At 37.5% G+C, this 21,500-nt stretch overlaps 1 protein-coding gene across 1 annotated transcript in view; it reads right to left on the bottom strand.

The window, feature by feature from the left end:
- Positions 1–2,207: 2,207 nt before the first annotated feature.
- The window catches only part of NOL10 (nucleolar protein 10), a 50,949-nt gene continuing 31,656 nt past the window's right edge, over positions 2,208–21,500 (bottom strand). Inside the window, exons 14-21 of the mRNA XM_051778312.1 lie at positions 17,669–17,795; positions 16,580–16,659; positions 16,305–16,403; positions 15,576–15,665; positions 13,689–13,862; positions 13,067–13,314; positions 7,878–7,980; positions 2,208–4,608 (exon numbers count right to left, since the gene is read on the bottom strand). Coding sequence (XP_051634272.1) covers positions 4,489–4,608; positions 7,878–7,980; positions 13,067–13,314; positions 13,689–13,862; positions 15,576–15,665; positions 16,305–16,403; positions 16,580–16,659; positions 17,669–17,795 — 1,041 coding nt within the window. The 3' untranslated portion in view covers positions 2,208–4,488. The remainder of the gene's footprint in view (positions 4,609–7,877; positions 7,981–13,066; positions 13,315–13,688; positions 13,863–15,575; positions 15,666–16,304; positions 16,404–16,579; positions 16,660–17,668; positions 17,796–21,500) is intronic.

Raw genomic sequence — 21,500 nt, 5'->3', positions numbered from 1 at the left:
GAGACTAGTCCTGGAGAGAAAGATTTGGGGCTGTTCATGGACAAAAAGCTCAATTATGATTGAGCAACGCCCACTGCCCAGAAGGCCGAACATGATTCTGGGCTGCATCAAAAGAGGAATAGCCAGCAGATTGAGGAAGTGATTGTGCCCCTCTGCTCTGCTCTTGTGAGACCCCATCTGAACACTGCATCCAGGTCTGGGTCCCCGATATAAGAAAGATGTGGACCTTTTGGAACAAGTTCAGAGGAGAGCCACTAAGTTGATACCAGGGTTGGACCACCCCTCCTGTGAAGACAGGCTGCGAGTTGGTGTTGTTCAGCCTGGAGCAAAAAAGGCTTCAGGGTGACCTTAGAGCACCTCCCAGAACATAAAGGGGGCCAACAAGTGCTGGAGAGGGACTTTCCACGCAGGCATGGAGTGCAGTGATAAGAACAATGGGGAATGGCATTAAACTGAAAGGGGGTAGAGGTTTAGATTAGATATTAAGGAATTCTTCACTGTGAGGGTGGTGAAGCACTGGAACAGATTGCCCAGAGAGGTTGTGGACTCCCTATTCCTGGAAGTGTTCAATCACAGAATCACAGAATATGCTGAGTTGGAAGGGACCCACAAAGATCATTGAGTCCAACTTCTGGCCCTGCATAGGACCATCCCCAAAAGTCACACCATGTGCCTGAGAATATTGTCCAAATGCTTCTTGAACTCTGTCAGTGACCACTTCCCAGGGGAGCCTGTTCCAGTGCCCAACCACCCTCTGGGTGAAGAACCTTTTTCTAATATCCAACCTAACCCTCCCCTGACACAAGTTCAGGCCATTCCCTTGGGTCCCGTCACTGGTCACCACAGAGAAGAGATCAGTGCCTGCCCCTCCTCTTCCCCTCATGAGGAAGTTGTAACTGCAATTAGGTCTCCCCTCTGTCTCCTCCAGGCTGAACAGACCAAGTGCCCTCAGGTGCTCCTCATACAGCTTCCCCTCAAGGCCCTTCACTATCTTCGCTGCCCAGGCTGGATGGGGCCATGAGTGTTTTGCTACCTGGTCTAGTATAGCAGAAGGTTCCCTGCCCGTGGCATGGGTATTGGAACTAGACAATCTTTAAGGTCCCTTCCAACCCAAACCATTCTATGATTTTATGATCTAGAGAGTCTTTAAAATGCAGGAACTCGTTTTCTTCTGGTTGCGTAAACTACAAGCTCTGCTAAATCTGATTATTTTCAGCAGGCTTTATTGTAAATTGTTCATTTCAGTGACAAGACTGCTTCGTGTCCATCACAAAGAGTCAGTTGTTGAGTATAATGGGCTTTGAAACACAGAGATAATGATCAAGAGCTAAAATTATTAATAATAGATTTATGTGCTTTCATTCAGCTTAAAATCCCAATACTTCCCAAGATCAGACAAAATATATTAGCTATGGAAAAATGCCAAAAGAAGTATTTAATCTTTAAGAAAGAGATAAAAAGATAAAGCTAGTGAGTGATTCAGTGGAAGGATGAGACAAAGGGAGAAATTAATCCAGTCAATTAATGATGCATGCTCCTTCCTTATGCCCTACCACATTCATAGAGTCATCTGGCTGGAGAGGTCCTCTGAAGTTTATTAAGCCATTCCTCTTCCTCAGGTAAGGTTCCACTACACTTACAGGTATGTGGATATCTATACCTGCAGATATTTTATCTGACATCACAAGTCTCTTCATGGACATTGTGCAACCTCCCCAGGTAAGGCTGTACTGCTTCACTGTCCTCCTGCATCTGAAAATTGGTCCTTTCTTCCTGGAATTAAATTAAATTCTCCATTTTCACACCTGGAAACATGGAGAACACAAATATAAAAGGCTGCTGCAAAACAAGACAGTAAAGTGAAAACTGTTATATCCTCCCTCACAACTCTTCCTGATGCTGGCCATATCAAATCATACCTACTTTAAGCTCCACAGATAAATTAACCCCATGAGTATAAAAATGTATATATACATTTTACGCACACCTGCTATGCATGCAGGGGAATATTTTTAAATCACATTTCATTATTTTGTTCAGATACTGAAAATGAGCAGTGTGGGGTACAGTAAATTCTTTCACTTGTTTTTTTAAACTGGGGGATGCTCTTTATTTCAGACAATTATACCATCCACAGCAGCACACAATGATTCTTGGCTTGGCAACAGCATTTTTGAAAGAACATCACACAAATAGTTTTGGTTCAATGTTTGTTGAATGACAAATGGCCTAACTGAAGTAAATCACATTACTTGTGGAATATAAAAAGTATTTAAGTACAGGTGACATCTCAGATCCAGGTCATTCCTTTATCTCATATTTCACTCACATTTAACCTCTATCTGTACATTTATTTATAGATAATTTTAAACTGATTCTCACCACTAAGTTCTCATATGTATGAAACAATCAGGATTTCCGTGAGGCTACAGCATCTGATCACTCTTACCTTAAGAGTATGAACCTTAAATGTCACAAAGGATCACAGCAGCTGCTCACCTTCTTGGAATGGCAATTCTGGATAAATACTGATTCCAGTAGTATGGAAAATGAAGTATGGAAAAAAGATTAACTGAAAAAAGGTTAATGCAACCAGGGCAACACTTAAGAAATGCCTGCTTTGGTTGCATAATAAAGTTAATCCATTTCCAATAATGTTGCATTAATATACCAGCTTCTACTGAAACTTTGAATCCTCCTCCAGATGAAAGCCAGTTCTGATAATGGTATGGCCAAACATCTGGGGACCAGAGTGCTATGAGAAGAGCTGTGTAAGAGCCTGGCCAAAGGCCTGCCTGACTTTGCTTGGGAGCTGCATTGCCCTTAGTACTCACCCAAGCTATGCTGCAGGTGTGCCATGGACCTCACAGATTCTGATCTGCTCACTTTACCTTGGATCTGCCTTGTCCTTGCAAACTTGTTTGCTCTGCTGGCTGAATGTCACTGCTGTCACCCTACAGGTGACTGCAGGACTGCCCTCCATCAGGGAGGTCACTGCCCTTGTCGTTATCATCCTGAGCTCCCAGACTGTCTTGCCAAAGAGCTGCCCACTTTTGCTGCTCCCTAAAGCCTCAAAAGAAAGGCTTGCAAGGAATCCTTATTCCCATTTCACCAAAAAGCTCTTGTGCTTGAGTGCCAAGCAGCTTCGTACAGCCCACCAACTACAGCTCACCATGTTCCAGAGTTCCAGCACTGGACACTGAGGAGCCTTTCCTCACTGCCAGCACAATGTAAGTGCCTGAAAAGCAAAACACTGACCAAAGCCACTGTCAGTCAGAAGAATCTCAAAACACTTTTTAAATCTGAAAGTTAACCATTTCAAACTGATTCACTACTACCCTGCAGACCAACCACATCTTTTTTTTACTGCTCCTGATAGCCCACAAAATCACTGCTGAAATATGGATGCCTTAAACCATACATGCACCTCTAGCTCTTGTTCAAATGTAGTGGAATTCAGACCTACCACAAGAAGGAGCAAACTCTGCCAAATTCCAGCTCTTACAGTGACAGTTCTGTCCACCCAGTCCCCAACTCTCCCAATATCAAGCACAGTGGAGGCAAGTTTCCACTGTTAATCTTTCCATGTTCAGTACACAGATAATTTCTAAGAGATAATAAAATGCTCCAGGGGAAAGAAGTTGCACTAGAACAAACTTTAACTTGTCATTGCATTTGGATTTCAAAGGCTTGAATGTCAAGAGACAAGACTCCAAAAAGAGGAAAACACCCTGAAGCAAACACAACTACATTCACATTTTCTCAGTGCCTAAGGAGAAGTAATAATAGTGCTTACAGCATGGGTGAGACTGACAATGGAATACTGGGTAGTTCTGTGCTAAATAAAAAGCATGAGAAGGTTATGGACAATGCAGAAATCTGACAGCTAGAGGTAAAAAATTAGGTATTGAGAGATTCATCCTTTAGTTGAGAAAAAGGACAGAAGTGATGATTGCAATGTATGTTTTTAAAGATAAAAATATCACGTGTAAAAGGCATTTTTAAACTAAAGGTAACATAAAGCCAAAGCCAGTTTTTGAAAAACACAATTGTGTGTCATCCTTCAAGAACCAGAAAAATTTATTGAGCCCCTGTAAAGATAAGATTTTAGACAAAATAATTTACTCTTGATCTTCTATCTAAGCAGTCACAAATAAAGATTTCAGCTCTTAAGTTAAATAAAAGACAGGCAGCCTCCCAGTATACATAAATTCTTATAGAGAAAACATCCAGGGTTACACAATAACCAGTTGCTGGTGATTTCTGCAAAAATACTGTTCACACTGGACCATATTCAGTGTCCTTTGGTCAGTACTTTTACTTTCATAAACTTTTCAGTTATTAACACAGGGCTTAGAAAGTTCTGGTTTTGTGTTCATCAATGAATCAAAATACAAATTCGTTGGTACTCTGTCTAAAATTGAAAAAGCCCCTTTTTCAAATGAAAGATGAGACAAAGAAGTTTCTTGAAAAATAACACGAAGTAATTCAATGAAACAGTCGTCCTCGTCCACGTTTGCTCTTGAGATGACTTGCAGAACGCCTGAGAGTTTTCCTCTCTTGACGGTGTCGTTTCTCAGCTTCCTGCTGTTTCCTTTGCTGCTCTGACTGGAATATTAAAACAAAAATAGACTCAGGTTCTTGTAAACTTGCACCTCATTGTTCCAGTATCAATATATCATGTCAGAATTCCATTAGGAAAACATGGAAATGTCACCACAAATTTCCCCATGCTATCTTGTCTTATACCGTACTTGGTAGTTCCAGGTATCCCCAGGCGCTATTATTCCAAGTTTTTCAGGGCAAATGTTTAACACAAAGATACCAAAAGCCAGTGAATAAAGTAATGTATTTCAGATAAAAAACAATGTTTAACAATACACTCCGGAATTTATATTTAGTTCCCTCAAGAAGGCAGATCCCAATTTGAGGCTACTTAGCATATATTTTGGTTAACTAGTTCAATATGTTAACTATGTTCAATATTTGCACAAATTTATTTCAAAAAGACAGCATAATTAGTTACATTTGCTGAAGCATACGGTTTTTTTAAAATGTGTTCTGACTTAGGAGTTCTTGAAAGTGTTTTATATGCTGTATGCAATTCTAGAAACACTTCCCACATGAAAACAATTTTTAATTTCTGCTCCTGTGGCACGTGTTCTAATAATGTTTCTCCCCTTCATCAAAAACATGTTGAAAGTGTTTAATTTACGTACCATATAAACTACTATTTTCTTTGGAAGACTAAGGCTTCTCTTTAAACCTAGCATGAACTGGCACTACCCAAGCTCAGGCAACTGTCCATGCTAAAAAGCACTCCAGCAATTCCAGCAATTTCAACATCAGCACAGAACAACTGAATTGACAGTGAGACAGAATCACTACTACTGTGTATGCAGCTGCATTCCCACTGCATCTTGCTCTGTAATCAACAGCATTCAAATGCTCCCTGAATCTTCCATTCTCAGACCATTTAAACTTGAGCTAGAGATATGCCTGCATAGACAGCTTTTTGGCTGAGGTGAGGTAGGAACCAATTTACCAAATGTAGCAATAAGCCCATATCAGTATGAAGGCAGTGAAAGCTAGTGGTCTTTAGACTTTGATGAAATTTACTGATTCCCATTTTCACTGCAAGTAGAACAAGAAATCCACTATTTGAAAATATAAGTAATTTCTCTCTGTCTCTATAGCTCTTCTGAAACAGCCTAGAAAAATCTCACTTAAGTTCACGTTGACTGCTACTGATAGTGGACTGATCTTGATTTGCATCAGAAACTTTGTGGTTTGGTTTTGGGTTTTTTGTTTGCTTTTTTTTTTAATTGTCTTCCATACCTTCCAAGTAGTGTAAGTACTTAGGTATTTTAGAAACCCTGCTATTTTGTTAGATCTATTTGCTATAACAAAGCATACTGAAATTGAAAAGTAAGCTGCCACACTGTAGGAACCATATTCAAATCCTCTGAAAACTAAGCTGTGAAATATCAATGACAAACAATTTCATTATTGGATCTATCAGTGGTTGCTAGGCATTTGGGAGGCTGACAACATATCACACCTGCAGCAGCCAAGTTCAGTCTCAATTCCACTGACTAGAAGTTTGAGTGATACCAACCTTAGGGAAGAACAATTCCCTCCCAGACTAAATCTTTCCACCTACTCATAAATACATCTGCCCTTTAAGGAAAAGGCATCACAAAGTGTAAGTTGATGACTCAAGTAACACCAAAATCTCTTTTTTGGCTTGTCAACTACAACTCTTTATTCTCTGAAAAGGAGCATAAAGACCGCATAGCATGACTTCTTCCTAGCTCTACCTGCTCCATTCCTTGGGACTTCAGAATATATACATAGGGTCTGTTTCTTTGAGAGAAGACTTGTGAGTTTTACTTTGCTGTTCTGCTGATAGGAGAAAATATCTCCACTGTAGATGCATTATTTTTCTTTCAATTAGATATTTAAAAGTATTTTTATGCAAATGACTACAATGTACATATTTCAATAAAGCAGTATCAGTTAACAGTCAGGAAAAGAAAATCCATAGATGTTAGAAGCACAATAATTAAAAAAACCCTGAAAGCTATATCTTATCTGATGGAATTAAGTAAAAATGGCATTCTGAACCACTGCTGTGCCTGTCTTCTTCCACCTTACTCCTAAATCTTCACAAAACTGTTACAGTGACAGTTCATTGTGCACTACTGCCTGCAAGAAACCTTGTGGCTTTACACTTTCTAAGCTAAAGCTACTGTAAAAAAGACTGTGCTTTCGAAGTCCTGCAAAGCCCATTTAATTAGTTGCAAGACATTAACATATCAGTTACAGAGTTGGTAAAATCCCCAGAATGGTTACCCTACATGGCACTGGCACTGCAGAGGAATTTGTGACTTGACTCCACAGTCAACACATTTTAAATTCCAGAAACACAGGAATCAAAAACAGATGAAAATGGACATCTGCAAGCAGATAATAATCAAGTAAAATAAGTAAGGTAGAAACAGTCAATAAATCTTTTTTTTCTTCAGGCATAACCAATGTGACAACAAAATAACTACGAAGCCATTCTTGTGGCAGTGAGAATAATATTTGACAACTGGTAAGGAGAAATGTATTATAGCAAAGAGGCTTACCTGAGGAAAACCATTTTTAACTGACGTAAATTTTGTCAGCTCAAGTATATTAATATATAGGTCTTAAGATTTTATAATGTGTCCTTTCCTCAGTTCTGAAGCAATTTTCTAGTTAAAAATGCCTACGTGTTCCACAGCAGTAGCAGATGCACACATGCATTGAACTCTCTTCACACTATAAAGTAATAGTGTGTCTGCAGTTTACAAAACTCTTTAGGCTGGGAAATCAAAAGCCTTGGTAAAGGCAGATAGGCAGCAGTCAACCACATACTTCAAATGGAATTTGACAACTAGAACAGGACCAGGACTCATTCCTGTGATGCCTGTTACACAAGTTCAGTGACAAAGGCAGTTGGGAGCTCTGTTTTTATCATGCTGAGACCAAGCAACCTACAGCATCCTGCCTGCATTTGGACCTGCAGACCAAGATCTGATCAGTCCTGGCACAGAAGTCAGGCAAGGTCACAAGCTTCTGGTGGTGTGTCTGCAAATAAACTATTAAAAGACACAAGCCATTATTTTCCACCGGAACATAAGATTTTATGAGTGTTGCTTGAGTTATAAGGGATAAACACACTGAGTACTACCGGAGGCTTTCATTCTCTTGGCAAGAACCTGGAGAGTTGGCAGCTTATAAAGAAATGAAGAGGGACATTTGCTTGACGGTTTTAAAGTTCCTGTTCTTTCATGCAAAAACTAAAGTTAGTTGTGTATTATCTTTAAAATTATATATATATAGCTCACCTTCTTTAATTTGAATGTTGCCTGTTTGCTGCCTACCGTGGTATCAGACACATTGAGTGTGCCAAGTTTTTCTTCAAGCTTTAAACGATCTTCAAGGGTTTTCCTGCAGAGAAAAATGAACATTTAGTCCCTATATCTGTCATCTTTTTACTATAATAAAGGTTGATAACGCAGTCAAAACTAATCTCAATTTCTCTGAAACTAAAATGTCATAACTAATAAAATAAACATTCAGGAAATAAAAAAGACAAATTCAAATAATTTCCTCCAGATAGTACTTTCAGTAGAAACACTTTTAAAATTTATGTAAATTTCATTGGTTTTGCTGCTAAAAAAGCAACATAACTCTAGTTGAGAAAGAAACTACATCCTTCTATTGCCATAGTTTTCTACGAAATGTCAGAAAAAGTTGGGGATATTAAACTCTGGTAATAGATACATGCACAAATTAAAAAAGTAGGGCTAGATATATAAAATTTTCTTGAAATCTCATAATTTCTGAATTGGAAACATTTTTGAGGGAAGGAAGTAATCTTGACTATAAATCAGAATAAATTCATCACAGAATGAATCACTGCACTGACAGAGACGAACTACTTAATCCAAATACAAATGACTGTTCAGACATTATGCCCACAACAGTCTTTTTCTGCATAAAAGAAAAATATAAATAAGTGAATGTGATAAATAAGACAGACCCTGGCCCCAGAGAGGAGCTCCATAGGAGCACATGACTTCAAGCACAGTGATTATCACTGAGTTTCTGTAAGCAAGCTGGCAAAGAGCCTCTCACTCAGGCACCCAAGTCCAGCATTTCTGTGAAGGAGGTAGCTGTTGTGGCTGAAACTGATACTGTTTTCAGCTCTTCTCCACTAGAAGCTAAAGTCCCTACAAAGGCAAGAGACATGGAAGTGCCCCAGTTGCTCCAGGTTGCAATCTGATACTCAGTATCATGATTACTGACTTCAGTTAAGTTGGGTCATAACCTGGAAAAACTGAGGCATGGAAATACACCTTGTTCCCACACAGCCTCCAGCTCAGGGGTGAGGCAGGCAGGCAGGCATGTAGGGATGGTGCTGGCTTCAGCCAGCCTCCCTAAAGGCACCTGTGAGTCCTTACATAGCTCGTCCTTCTCCTATAATGTAGGTCCTACAAGTAACTAACACCATCTTAAAATACAACGTGGCTTATAGGATCAAACTCAATCTACATGTGCTTAGAAAATATTCTCCTAACTGTAAACAAAATTTGATTCTGCAATTTGAGATGCTATTAGTGCCTCACTAGCACTTTCTGAAGAGGACCAGAAGACATTTTTTGTACAAGTCTGAAACTGGAAAATAAGTCATCATAAAAACACAGACGATTAGCAGCCACCAAAGTCAACGGCATTTACTGTGGATGAAGGACTCATGTCCTATGCTTTAAGTCTCTGAACTCCACTGAATTTTGGTTAATGAGCCATTTTATGTAACAAAGACTTTTCAGATTAATCATGAAAAATTACTGTCAAGAATTACTTTATTTCTCATGACTAGGTACTTTGATTGTATTTTTTTTGGTAGTATATTTTTCATTGAGTACATGTAAAAACTTGTTCCATCTGTGTGAATCGGAAAGACAAGCTAAGCCTTAGAGCTAACTGTGGCAGAAGATCAGTCACCAACACTGTAGTGGGATTTCTATGTTCAAGTCCCATTTTTCTTGCCTTTGAAAATGAACTGGAGAAATATGGCTACTACCCAGCAATTATTTAGCATGACTGCCTAGATACTGCTTCAGTCAGGAGAAAAGTTAAAATGAGGAGATACTAGCAAAATGATGTGGGGTTGCAATTTTACTGCATAAATACAGGTATGTGTCTGTTTATCTGAAAATGTGCAGAACTCAAGTGATAGCGAATTGCACGCACTGATACACAAACACAACAGCTGGGTTGTTTGTTTGGGGTTTTTTTTACATCTTCCTCAACAAATTAATTTAAGGGATACATTTACAGTGTTATTATAAGCAAATTCCCCTGCTCTACTGTAAAATACAAACAAAAAAAATTACCAATGCACTTCTTTTTTTGTCTTTATTAGGAGGAGAGTTTTTCAGGACTTTTCCTGTTGTTTTACTTTAGCAATACCTAGGAATGTCAACTGTCCTTTTGTTGGCTTCCTTGGCCACCTCTGGAGACACATACATGGACTGTCATACTTTTTATAAAATATGACTACTGTAGTTTTTAGTTTTGATATGCTCTAACTTCAGTAATGTACTCTTTAAAGAGACATCGAGTAAATCAAAAAAGCTCTTAGCACACTGATAAAAATCCTTTCCTTTTATCCATTCCTTTTAAGTCACTAGGTAAGAAACTTATGCTGTAAGCAGAGATTTGCAGGTTTTCTTGTCCAAGTGCAAAAGGGGAAAATTAAACAGACAGATTTGAGACAAGGCGTTTTTTACAACCATGAGTAAATTTTGCAGATTTCCTGCACAGAGAAATGCGTAGACTGTTGGTCTAAGAAGAGATTTATAGTACGCACCACTGCTTTAGAAGTTGGGCTTGGAGCCGTGCTGAGTCAGGAACATGTCAAAAGAAACACCCAGTTTTATATAAGTCATAAACTGTTTCCTCAGGTAGAACATTATACGATTAGAGAAAAAAAAAAGAACACCTAGCCATTAAATGCATAGTGAGGGTATTAAGGTACTTAATTATACTGGTCACAGACCGTCATCCCATAACTTGGATATATCAAATCAAAGACAAACATGCCAGCCTCACCAGATGGTACATGCCACTACAGTCTTTCCAATTTTCAGTATGTTACTTGAATTACTTTTATGCTGACTACTTATCACTGAATAAGGCCAGGAGAAAATATATTTATTTTCTTCATAAAATTCTAATACATAAAAATGCTTATTAACCAAACAAGGTAGCTCGTAACACATGGTAAATCATTATGATTACAGTATCATATCAGTTATATGTTATACGAAACAGATACTGTTAATTTTTAATTTGAGGAATACCAAACTCCACACTAAGAACAATGCTTGGATGAGCACAAAGGGGTCAGTGAATGTTGAGCTAATTGCTTAGACAATGACTAAAAAAACCCCATGCAAGACAATTCAATGACAGCAACTCAAAAAACAAAGGATGTAATGCTATCCCACCCATTTTTTTTGGTCATTCTCTTCTGTTCTCAAATTCTTCTCCTTTTTCTTACATTTTACATTATATCCCACCTATGGGCCTACCACACGGAGAGTATCCATTAGCAGCAAATCTTAAGATAGATTCTCTTTTCTTTAAAAGCAGTCTTTTAAAAGTCTTTTGATGGTTTATGTTACCACTGATATTCCTTCATCTACTGGACAGGCCTGTGATATTTGCTTTTGTTTTCCCTGGGCTGAAGCAATAATCTTTCTCCCTTAAAACCACATTAAAGAATTTACTTTGCCTGTGTCACATTGTACTAATTTTTTCTAAATGTTTCTCTTCCTTACACCTGTCTTGGCTTATTTACTTAACTTTCCACACCCTTGTTCACATTTAAGCCTTGTATGTTTTGCATAAAATACAATCTTAGTCCTTCAAGTGAGCGCCCTTGAGAATTTTCTTTAGACCTTAGCAGCTAAATTTGTGCAAAAGAACAGCACGTGAGTAGGCTGCAGCCATACAGCCTTTTAATGAAGTATTTCAGTGGCACTGAGAATACAGTGTCATTTGACCACTGTCTCAGGCTCATTCCAAGTTAAAGCTAACGTAACTGTAAACCTAATTATAATGTAAAAAAATATTCTTAACCTATAATACTTCGTCAGAATGTCCAGAGATGATTTTCTCCTGACAAAGGAGAAAAACTGATAAAATTAAAAAGATGCTTTATCTTCTGGAACAAACTAAAAAAGAAAAATAATTAGAAGAAAGTTAATGGAAAAATCTAAGAAAGTTAAATCTAAGAAAGTTAGAGTCCAGAATAATTGAGTATGTTCAATAAAAAGAAAAAAATAAAATTCCTATGTGATAAAAAACAGCTAAGGAAAACACAGGAATCGGTTCTGCAAAATTGCTATAAATCTCAATTTATAAAGGGACAGGCTGAATTTTTTATCAAGTGTTTCTTTACGTGTCTTCAGAAAAGTTCATGATGAAACAACTAGGTTGTAGTGTCAGTCATTAGTGACATAAAGAAACAGGCCCATCATATTTCACTTTCTTTTCTGTAGCTGTATAATTTCATTCTACATACAAAAAGTAATGATTATTATTAGATCCATCCAGCACAACAACCTATTTCCAACATTAGTCAAAATCCTGCTCTGCATCCACTGTGCTGCAAGAACTCTGAAGCTACCTACAGTCTTGAAAGGTTTTAATATTAGTGGCTGTGCTTCAAACAGTAAAAGGCTATGAAAGTTTATCTTCTGAAGGGCTCAACCCACCTCTGAAAAAAGCAAATCAATGAGATTTGCAGGCATTGAGCACCTCAAAGCCAAGTCCTTTACATTGATGTGTTCTTTCTCTAGTTTGACATGCACTTTATACAGTATCCATTACTTTGTCTGATCATCAATTTAAAGCATAAAAAACCAACCAACCAACAAACAAAAAACCCTGAACAAACCCCCTCCTAGTCTGGTATTTTGTATTGCAAAATGAAAACCAGAAATAGTACGTCCTGACAATGAGGACAGTGTAGATTTTGAAAATTTCTGGATGCCATAAAAATACCTAAACAAAACAATTTTTCTTTCACCATCTTGATCCTACCCCCTAAAACAGTGACTATTCATGCAGCATTCTACATTGTTTTAGAAGGTCAGATAAGGAACATCCAGACTGTCAACCTCATACTGACGCTGGTGGATAAACACAACCAGTCTCACAAGAAATCAGTGCTGTTACCTGTGAAAGCAGCACTTCACAACACTGAATAATGGATCCCCCAATCTGACTCAAAATATTAATCTCTTACTCATCTCATCTGTGTTGCCTCTCTGCCCTACTTTAAACAGTATATTTATTTAACTACAAACCAAAGCTTTCAACAACTATGTCACTTGAGGTTATATCCCTGGATTGCCAGATGTTGCTTTACTTCCAAGCCAAAACATCACTAGCCTGTACTGCAGGGAAATACTTAAGAATTGCCCACCCCCAGCTATTAAAATAGGAACATTAGTCTTACTTCATTAATTTTTGTTTTTTGGCAGAGTCTTTGAAGCTTCTGAATTCCTCTCCTTCTTTAATCTCAAAAAACTGAGGTTTCAGTAATGTTTGCTGATCCTCCTTGGACCTTTCCCGCCGCTTTAGTTTTTCCTCTTGGCGTAAAAGCTTGCGCTGTTTCCTGACCTCTTCAACCCAGCCTTTTTCATCATCTGAACTCTCAGAACTTTCTACATCACTTGCTTTTCCTTCTGGTTCTTCCTCCTCTTCCTGCAGACAAAAATAGTATAAAATAAGAGATCATCAACTAATTTTCCTTTCAAACCATTCCTGCAATTAGAGTATGTGACAGCTTTTAGATACAACTGAAGAGAACTAAAAGCAGTAATAGCAGATGAAGCTGAAAATATAATAAGAAGTTGCTACTATCTACATATTTTATGTTTTTCAAATAATTATTCATGCAGATGCAATATTGTTCACATCTAAAAACTAGATCAGAATTATAAATTAGACTTAATTACTGTAGCTGATAAAACATTCCTGCATGCCTCAGTCTTTCTGGAGTGAAAAGTCTGAATGCTTAAAACAAAGGAAAAAAAAAATCTATGGAGTTTTCTTAATCCAAATGGAAAATATTTTACCTCTCCTATTGCTTCCAGTTCCTCTAAGATCTTCAGCTTCCTCTTTCTTTTCTCACTTATTTTAGAAACAAGTGGATTAAGTAGTCTAAATTCTTCACTCTGCTCATCCACCTGGAAATCTGGATTCTCAAACATGACCTTAAAACGATCATCTTTGAGAAGGCTGGGCAGATTCTGGAAAAGAAGTAAAGCATGAGCAAGTTAGACAATTCTGAAAAAGACATTAATAAAATAAGTAACACTTTTTAAAATTAAACAAAATTCAAAACCAGCATATGAAATGCCGGTTGCTTTATCCTTCCAGGTCAAATAAAAATCAAGATATATGCTTATTGTACTTTTACGAATTTCGTTCTAAGCTACCTGTAAGCAACACTTTTTTAATGCACCCTACAGACACCTTAAATACACAATTACTAATATTTTTGAATTAATGTTTCTCATACATTCAGCCAGCTAGTCTGGAGATATGCTGTTATCTATTGACTAATCAGCAGTACCTCCAAGGCAAATACGTTGCCTGACAGGGGTGATTCTACAACATGTAAAACAAATTATCAGGGTAAATGTCTTTATGCAACGGTACTATTTTACTGTAAATACTTAAGAGGAAGTGTTTCTATACATATTATAACACCTTTTTCACTACCTTCATATACAAAATGGAGAAGACAGTTTTATTCATGTCAAAGTAAAATGAACTCAATGTAAATTTTGCTATTGGTGAATTAGGAATAGTTCAAGCTACAAATTCAGGTTACATGAAGACCAATTGTTGTTATTTTAAAAATCACTGCATTCAAAGCTTTTTATTACAAAAAGCTGATCTTTTAACACTGCCAAATTTATATCAGCATATTAATCTCCTCCCAGCATTAAATTTTCAGTGTTACTTCAGAAAGCGGAGGGTGGGACTAAGAATACAGAAAACAAAAAGTGTAAATTTCAAACACAAAACTGGTGCAAATGTGTGACTTTCAGCCACACAGCCAAAAATTAAATCCCAAAGCCTAAAAAAATTGTTTGTTGTCAGACTCTAATGCCATTTCAGGAAAATAATCAGAACATGCATTTTTATGTATACTCCTTTTTAGCCGATTTAATAACACAAACTCTATGTACTCCAAAACAAATCAGCCCCCAATTACTGAATTCTCATTTTCATTGTTACATTTGCTTAAGTCTGCATTTAAGTTTCACCACCATCTACTTTTTCAGTAGTTCATACGTCCTACTAACCCTAACACACAAGATTTCATTAGATACCACATGCAGCCTTTCATGAATGCAACATTCCTGTGAGAATGAGCACCTATGAAGTGCTACCTATAAAAAGCCTGCCCTCCTGTTAGGTATAAAACATTAACCCATTTCTTCCACTAAACTTCTCTTAAGATAGAAATGGATTATTTTTAACACCAAGAAGAATTGCTACTGCATAAGAGCAAACCATTTTGGCTAATCTATAAAATACAGTTAACTGTGTACACAAATAAAGACAACTGTGTCTTTAGTTTCATAGATAACATCAATCCTTGTAGTGGTCACACCAAAATACCAACAAATGCAAACAACAGGTCTTGTTTGAACAGCCTTGGTATTGATTCTGCATTAACCAGCTTCTGGAGTCCTATGAAACCCATATCATCTTCAGAGTAAGTATTTCATAATTTTTAGCTTTAAGTTACTACATGGTCTTTTTGTGCTGCAGCTACAGTGAAGTCCACCTTAAAGCCACCTACCAGAACAAATTATTTATGAAAAACAGAAACAATGGAATTTTTAATCTGTTTGGCCAAACAACAACAACAACAACAACAAATCAAACCTGTAAGCATTGCTATTTCTGTGCTCTAGGTTAGAGAAGTCTCCAAAGAAAGAGCTCACCTTCTGTTTCCTTTTTCTAGTCATCTGCTGCTCTTCTCCTTCTTCTTCAATCAGTTTGAGTGCAAGTTCCTTATTGACTTTTGGAAGTTTCTAACAAGAGGAAAGCAATTAATCAATAAATTACCCTTGACACATGTAACTGACATGCTTTACACTTGTAAGTGTGGTGAAGAGAGAATTCTTATTCATTCTTACAACTCTTGCTGAAAAGTTCCTTGACTGGTTCCAAATATTTCTAGATACTAGTAAAGCAACAGCATTTGGAGAAGATTTAAGTAGGATTCCTGTAAAATTTTTAACTTGAAATGCATCAGCTTTAGTACTTTAACAGCAATTCTTTCTCTTCGTGTGTTGAACAAATTCCATCTAGAAAGCTACCAGTTACAAACACAACATGATTTTCATGGATCTCTTTCCAGAGTATCATGTTTTAATGCTTTAAGTCATTTAGTATTATGATAGAAGTAGAAACTGCAAGTTGTACTAGTGGGTTAACTGGTCAAGTGGCAAATGTGATAAGAGCTGCTCTTTTACAGTCTGGTATCAGTCTTTTGGAATCAGACATGGGAATTTTATGGTTCTATTCCAGAAATTCTATAAACTACTTTGTGTCTCTAATGATAAACAGAACCAAATCCTAAGTCATCACGTCTCTAAGATACACTTAGGAATATATTACTCTTTATGAGTAGTTTTCCCAAAAGTATACGAATTGTTTATAGGATTTACCTTTAGTTGAACTCTCTGTGCACGTGTTTCTTCTATCTTCTGTCTTATTTTCTCTCTTCTGTATTCTTCATAGGCAAAAGGATTTGCCATCATTTTTGCCTTTGAACAGGCAGGAGAAAGTAAAAAGAAAATACCATTAGTATAGGACACAGTCTGTTATTTGTAGGGAAAAAAGACACGCAACCAAAATGAAAACCACAAAGAGAAAAAAGAAAACCCCACCACACATATTTTACTGTTAAGAATAAAAGTTGACATGAATCAACATTATTTACCTTGTGATAAAGTCTTATGTCCATGAAAAAGCCATGCATATATGCTCTGAGCAATGTTGATCCAATTAGATGAGCAAGGCCTGGAAAAAAAGGTACCAGAGTATTTTAAAGAGCTTTCATATATAAAGAATTTTTATTCCAAGCTAGCCACTTCACTTGCCTGATTCAAGACAAACAAGCACTGCCAATGCAACACATCAATCCATCAGTCACATTCATCACATCAAGACTAAGTAAAACCACCAAAAAAAATCGCTTTGGCCAGAAAGAAATTTAAGCTTCTTCAGAGCAACGAAATCCATATTTCTTGGCATAATACATTACTGAGCACTTCTAAAAAATGCCCACATGCACTATGCTCCATAGGAGTTTACAAAGAAAAATTCCAGAGGATTTTTTTTTTAAAGTCCATAAGAGTTTGACAATTTCTTTTTTAGTGTGATACAGAGATGTTTTTAATTAAAGAGCTTTGCCTTAGGTCAAACCCGACTCTCCTAGTCTGAGGTAAATTAAGCAAACTGGAGCAAAACATTGCAATCAAAACATGTAATGGACAGAAAAAGGACTAACTACCTTGGGAGAAGCTTGCTTACCTTCTCTGCTATGTGATTTTCAACATTCCAGTTCCTTGAAACTAGGGCTTCTATTAGCCCTAGAATGATTTCTACTTTCTGGAAATTACTACATTCAGACAGGGTAGCCTTTGGCAGATTTTGCTGTGAGTTCCAACATTGTATTTGAGCATCTCAAAAATATTTTGAAAACCAAACCAACTTCTCTTCCTATGCCTTCCATGTAGCGTCCGAAACCACATACCTCAAATTCCTAGACATATTAAATCAGCAAATATCAATCACCTTCTTGGGATAAAAAGCTGGGAAATACAAGTATCTATCTTGCATCCGCTGGGAACCAAGGAACTTAGAGCCATTGGTCTGGAATATTAATAACCAAGAAGACTAAAGGAAACCACTGCCAGTGAATTTCTAACAGTGCTCACACATCACATCAGAATTACAAAATTTACATGTGCAAATGATCAAAAACTGAACAAAGAAGTCAGCTAAAGAGCATATTCAACTGTTTTACCTAAATTTTCAAGGTCTTTTCTGGTAACGAATTTGTAATCGTCATAAACTGTGCTCTCTGGATTCTCTTCCAGTTCTTCAGTCAAGTTGTCCAAGAAGGAGCACCATTTTGGGGCAGGTCCTAAAACCTGTGGATATTATGGAAAGTTGTAACATCGTGTATTATTACAGAAGAAGCCTAAAGTTATGCTCTCGGCTACTGTGCTGAAATTAATCCCACTGCAGACCTTAAGAGCAGCAGTCAGAGAACACAATTAAATCTATTGCTTACATTACCAATAAATACTATAGATTATGTGTTATTTTAATTTAGGTCATTTGAGACCAACCAGGCTAGAGGTTTCAAGTTGAACTGTTTCAAGTGGTTCTAGTCTGATTAATTTATTAAAAGCTCAGAGCCAAACATTTTAGATAAAATTACAAACTAATGGCACTAGATAGCAACTAATCTGTAAAGTCCTGTTGGATCTTTAAGTCAATTAGTTTACTATGCAACCATGTTAAATCCTACTCTGCCCTAATCATTTTAATTAAAACACCACAGGAATATTTCATGTATTTTTATTCAAGGATAAACCCAGACTGTATGAACAGATAATGGGAAATATTGAAAAAACTTGCATATTTCCACCATGAGCCAAAGGACTTATTTGCAGAATATTTTGTAGCACTATCGATGTATTTTTCCACATAAGCTTCCTCCAATTTCCTGAGTTAACAAATCGGTTCCCTTTTCCCCCCCGCTGTTCTGATTAAAATTCCTCTCTATCCTGACACATGCAGCCACTCTCAACTGTTCCAGCACTATTATTTCAGTAGGTGAGTTAGCTGAATGGAAAAATCCAACACTACATTTTTCTCTCTAGAGCTAATCAGTGGACATTTTAGAACATTAAGTGACCAGTTAACTCCTGTAGTGGGACTTTTAATGATGTTTCTGATTTGTTTGCTAAAAATTCACATTAAAAACTCTGCAGTTCCCATGACATAGGAATGGTTGTGATTCAACAACATTTTAAGATCCCATTAAATTATGGAAACAACTAGAAGTGATTTCATATACATAAAATATATACAGTTTCTTTTAACATGATTGTGTGGTAACCGTGTGAGATCATGCTGTTAACTTGAAGACAACTACACATGAAAACTGTAAAACTGTGTTCTAGACCATAACATTCTACCCATTCTAGCCTGTAACACTCTAGACAATAATATTTTATTCTAGTCCACTATTGTCTCTGTTTTAAATATAATTTATCTTTCTAAGATTTCAGCCCTAGCTGAGAACCATTACAAGCCAAATGAAAAACTGCACTTTGTTTTACAGTGCATATTTCATTTCAATTACTAAGAGCTTCCAAGAAAATACCCAAGATGTCACTAACAGGAAACACTTTACCTACTTAATTAACCAAATCCCCATGTCTGCTCAAGGAATAAATGATAGATAACATTCAGATTGATTTCTTGCCCAACATTACAGAAGCTTTTGTCTCTATCTTGTCTCCATCCAGATTTTAATTTTTTATTTCCCTTAAACCCACATCTTTAAATGCCAAGCTTTTATATTAGTAATAAAGCAGTCTAGAACTATTACATGGCTTCCCGCCGCTCAAGAACCTTCTCTTAAGTTTACATATAGTTTTGTTTTGGATGAAGCCGTTTGTCCTTCTTACAAAAAAAAAAAAATTGAACTGCTTACTAACTAAACAAGACTTCTCTTGTAATAAAATTTAAGTTTCTCTGCTGAAGATTATTAGAGATCAGAGAATCCTCAGCTCACATCCATTCCCATTAAAGTTTGTTCCATCTTGCTGACACATCATGTGAAGACCTCTATCACTCCAATAAACCTTTTCTTTGCTTCCACGTCTACGACACCAACTGCTCGAGCTTTACAAAGCACAGGTTACTCATCAGAACTCAGGCCAATGCAACCAGTCGGGGTAATCCCCCAACGGGATCCTGATTGATGGAAATCTTTGAACAAGTAACTAAAGCAAAAGGTCGCACTAATGAGGGAAAACAGTTTATCTGCTCTTCAGCTTAGCTCCACTCATATACTCAAGTATTCATATACTCAAAACTTGATACTGAGAGTAAAACCTTTCATCGGACCTAATCTGTGGCATGAAACACATAAATCTAAAAACCTGATTAATCATTATAATCTGTGGAGCAAGTTGGATGAACAGATCACAGAAAACAAAGCGGGGGAAATGAGATAACTAATGGAAAAAAACAGTGGCAGAATACCAGGAAAAAATAGAAAGTCCAACCATTATTCAAATTTCACATGTAAACTGACACAAAGGAAAACCCTACAGAGATGTCTGTATATTTGATTACCTTATTTCCCTCTTTCCCACCCCAGTGAAAAACCACTTGCCTACTTATTCTAGGACATCTTAGGAGCTTTGCTTTGCAGTTTAAAATGGAACGTTCTTTAAAGCTTAGGAAGAAATTTAAAAATAGAAAAAGCAAACAATACCAGCCACATTGACAAAATCATAAACAATAAACGCCCTTCTTTTGCAATAGTAATTCTTTGCAGAATTTAACTGCTACTGCATATTAAATCCAGAGTGTAATGCTCCACTCACCAGCAATCCCAGGATGCTAAGAGCATTCTGAAATGGCAGTCTCCATTATTCCTGTGCCCAGGTACAAATGCAACAATTGAGAGAATTGGTCTGCACTGAGCCTCCAACGACACGGTGGGTTAAGTGAAACTGTCCTGTCCTCCCCCAGTTCATGAGTGTCCATACAGCAGGCATGCAGCAGCACAGGTGGGACCACTCAGGACCCCTTGGAGCTCCTGTCACTCAGCACTGGCACCATCTCAGCCCGGCGTGCAGTCCCTGCTAAAACCACCAGAACAGCCGGGAAGCTGTGGAGGTTGGGTAGGTCAATTAGTATCCTTGCCAATTTGGACTGGGAAGGTACAAATCTACCAGTGGCGGGTCCATTTGCAGCCGACTGGCACTGGCTCTGCTGCACATGGAGGAAGCTTCTGGCAGCTTTTCACAGATGCCATCCCTGTAGTCCTCTGGTTATGAAAACCTGGCCATGGAAACCTAATACACCTCACCAACAATGATCAAACCATTATTTTTGCTGTCTTCATTATTACTCCGTTTTCTGTAGGATAACCACTTCTTGAGGCAATTTCTGCCAATTGCTGTTCAAAGTCAAGAAGATTGCTTTGAAAATATTTTTGCCTAACAACAGAGGAGCCTCACCTGCAGGCTGGGCCCTACCAGCAGCAAAGGGCTCTGCTCCCCTCCCAGTGCCTTCCTTCTTCACCAGCTGGAAATAGCACCCATGAGGTGACTGAACGGTTATCCCGCAGTGTCCCACCACCACACCACAAGACAGTGGCAGCTGGGTCATGCTGGCCCCCTCCTCCCCACAGCGAGGACAAACTTACCACTACGACACACCAGTAACACAAACCTCACCATGGCCTTTCGTCTTATTCTAAGCCACAAGAAGTAAAAATGTGGACTTCATAATTATTAATGTTGTGCTATCTAATGTCTACTTTTTCTTAGTACACATTAGAATATTTTTTAACTTTAGACACAGAAAATACAAAATAAGGCAATTAGTCTAGTGTACAACTAGCAGAGACAAGTCCAAGGCCAAACTGTTCAAAAATGGAGAAGTGTTGACAGAAAAATATTTTTTAAATATTGTAAAATAACTTCAAAAATCACAGTTCTTTGTATTCTATTCTACAAGATGTTTGACCTTATAATCTTGTAGCACCACAAATATTAACATGGTACAGTAATGTTCTTATGGCCATGCCTAATTCCTGAGCACTT

The sequence above is a fragment of the Manacus candei genome, unplaced genomic scaffold (genome assembly GCF_025592945.1).
Source record: "Manacus candei isolate 608988 ecotype Guabito, Panama unplaced genomic scaffold, ASM2559294v1 h1tg000011l, whole genome shotgun sequence".
Taxonomy (NCBI): Eukaryota; Metazoa; Chordata; class Aves; order Passeriformes; family Pipridae; genus Manacus; species Manacus candei.
This window is presented reverse-complemented; position numbering and strand designations above follow the sequence as displayed.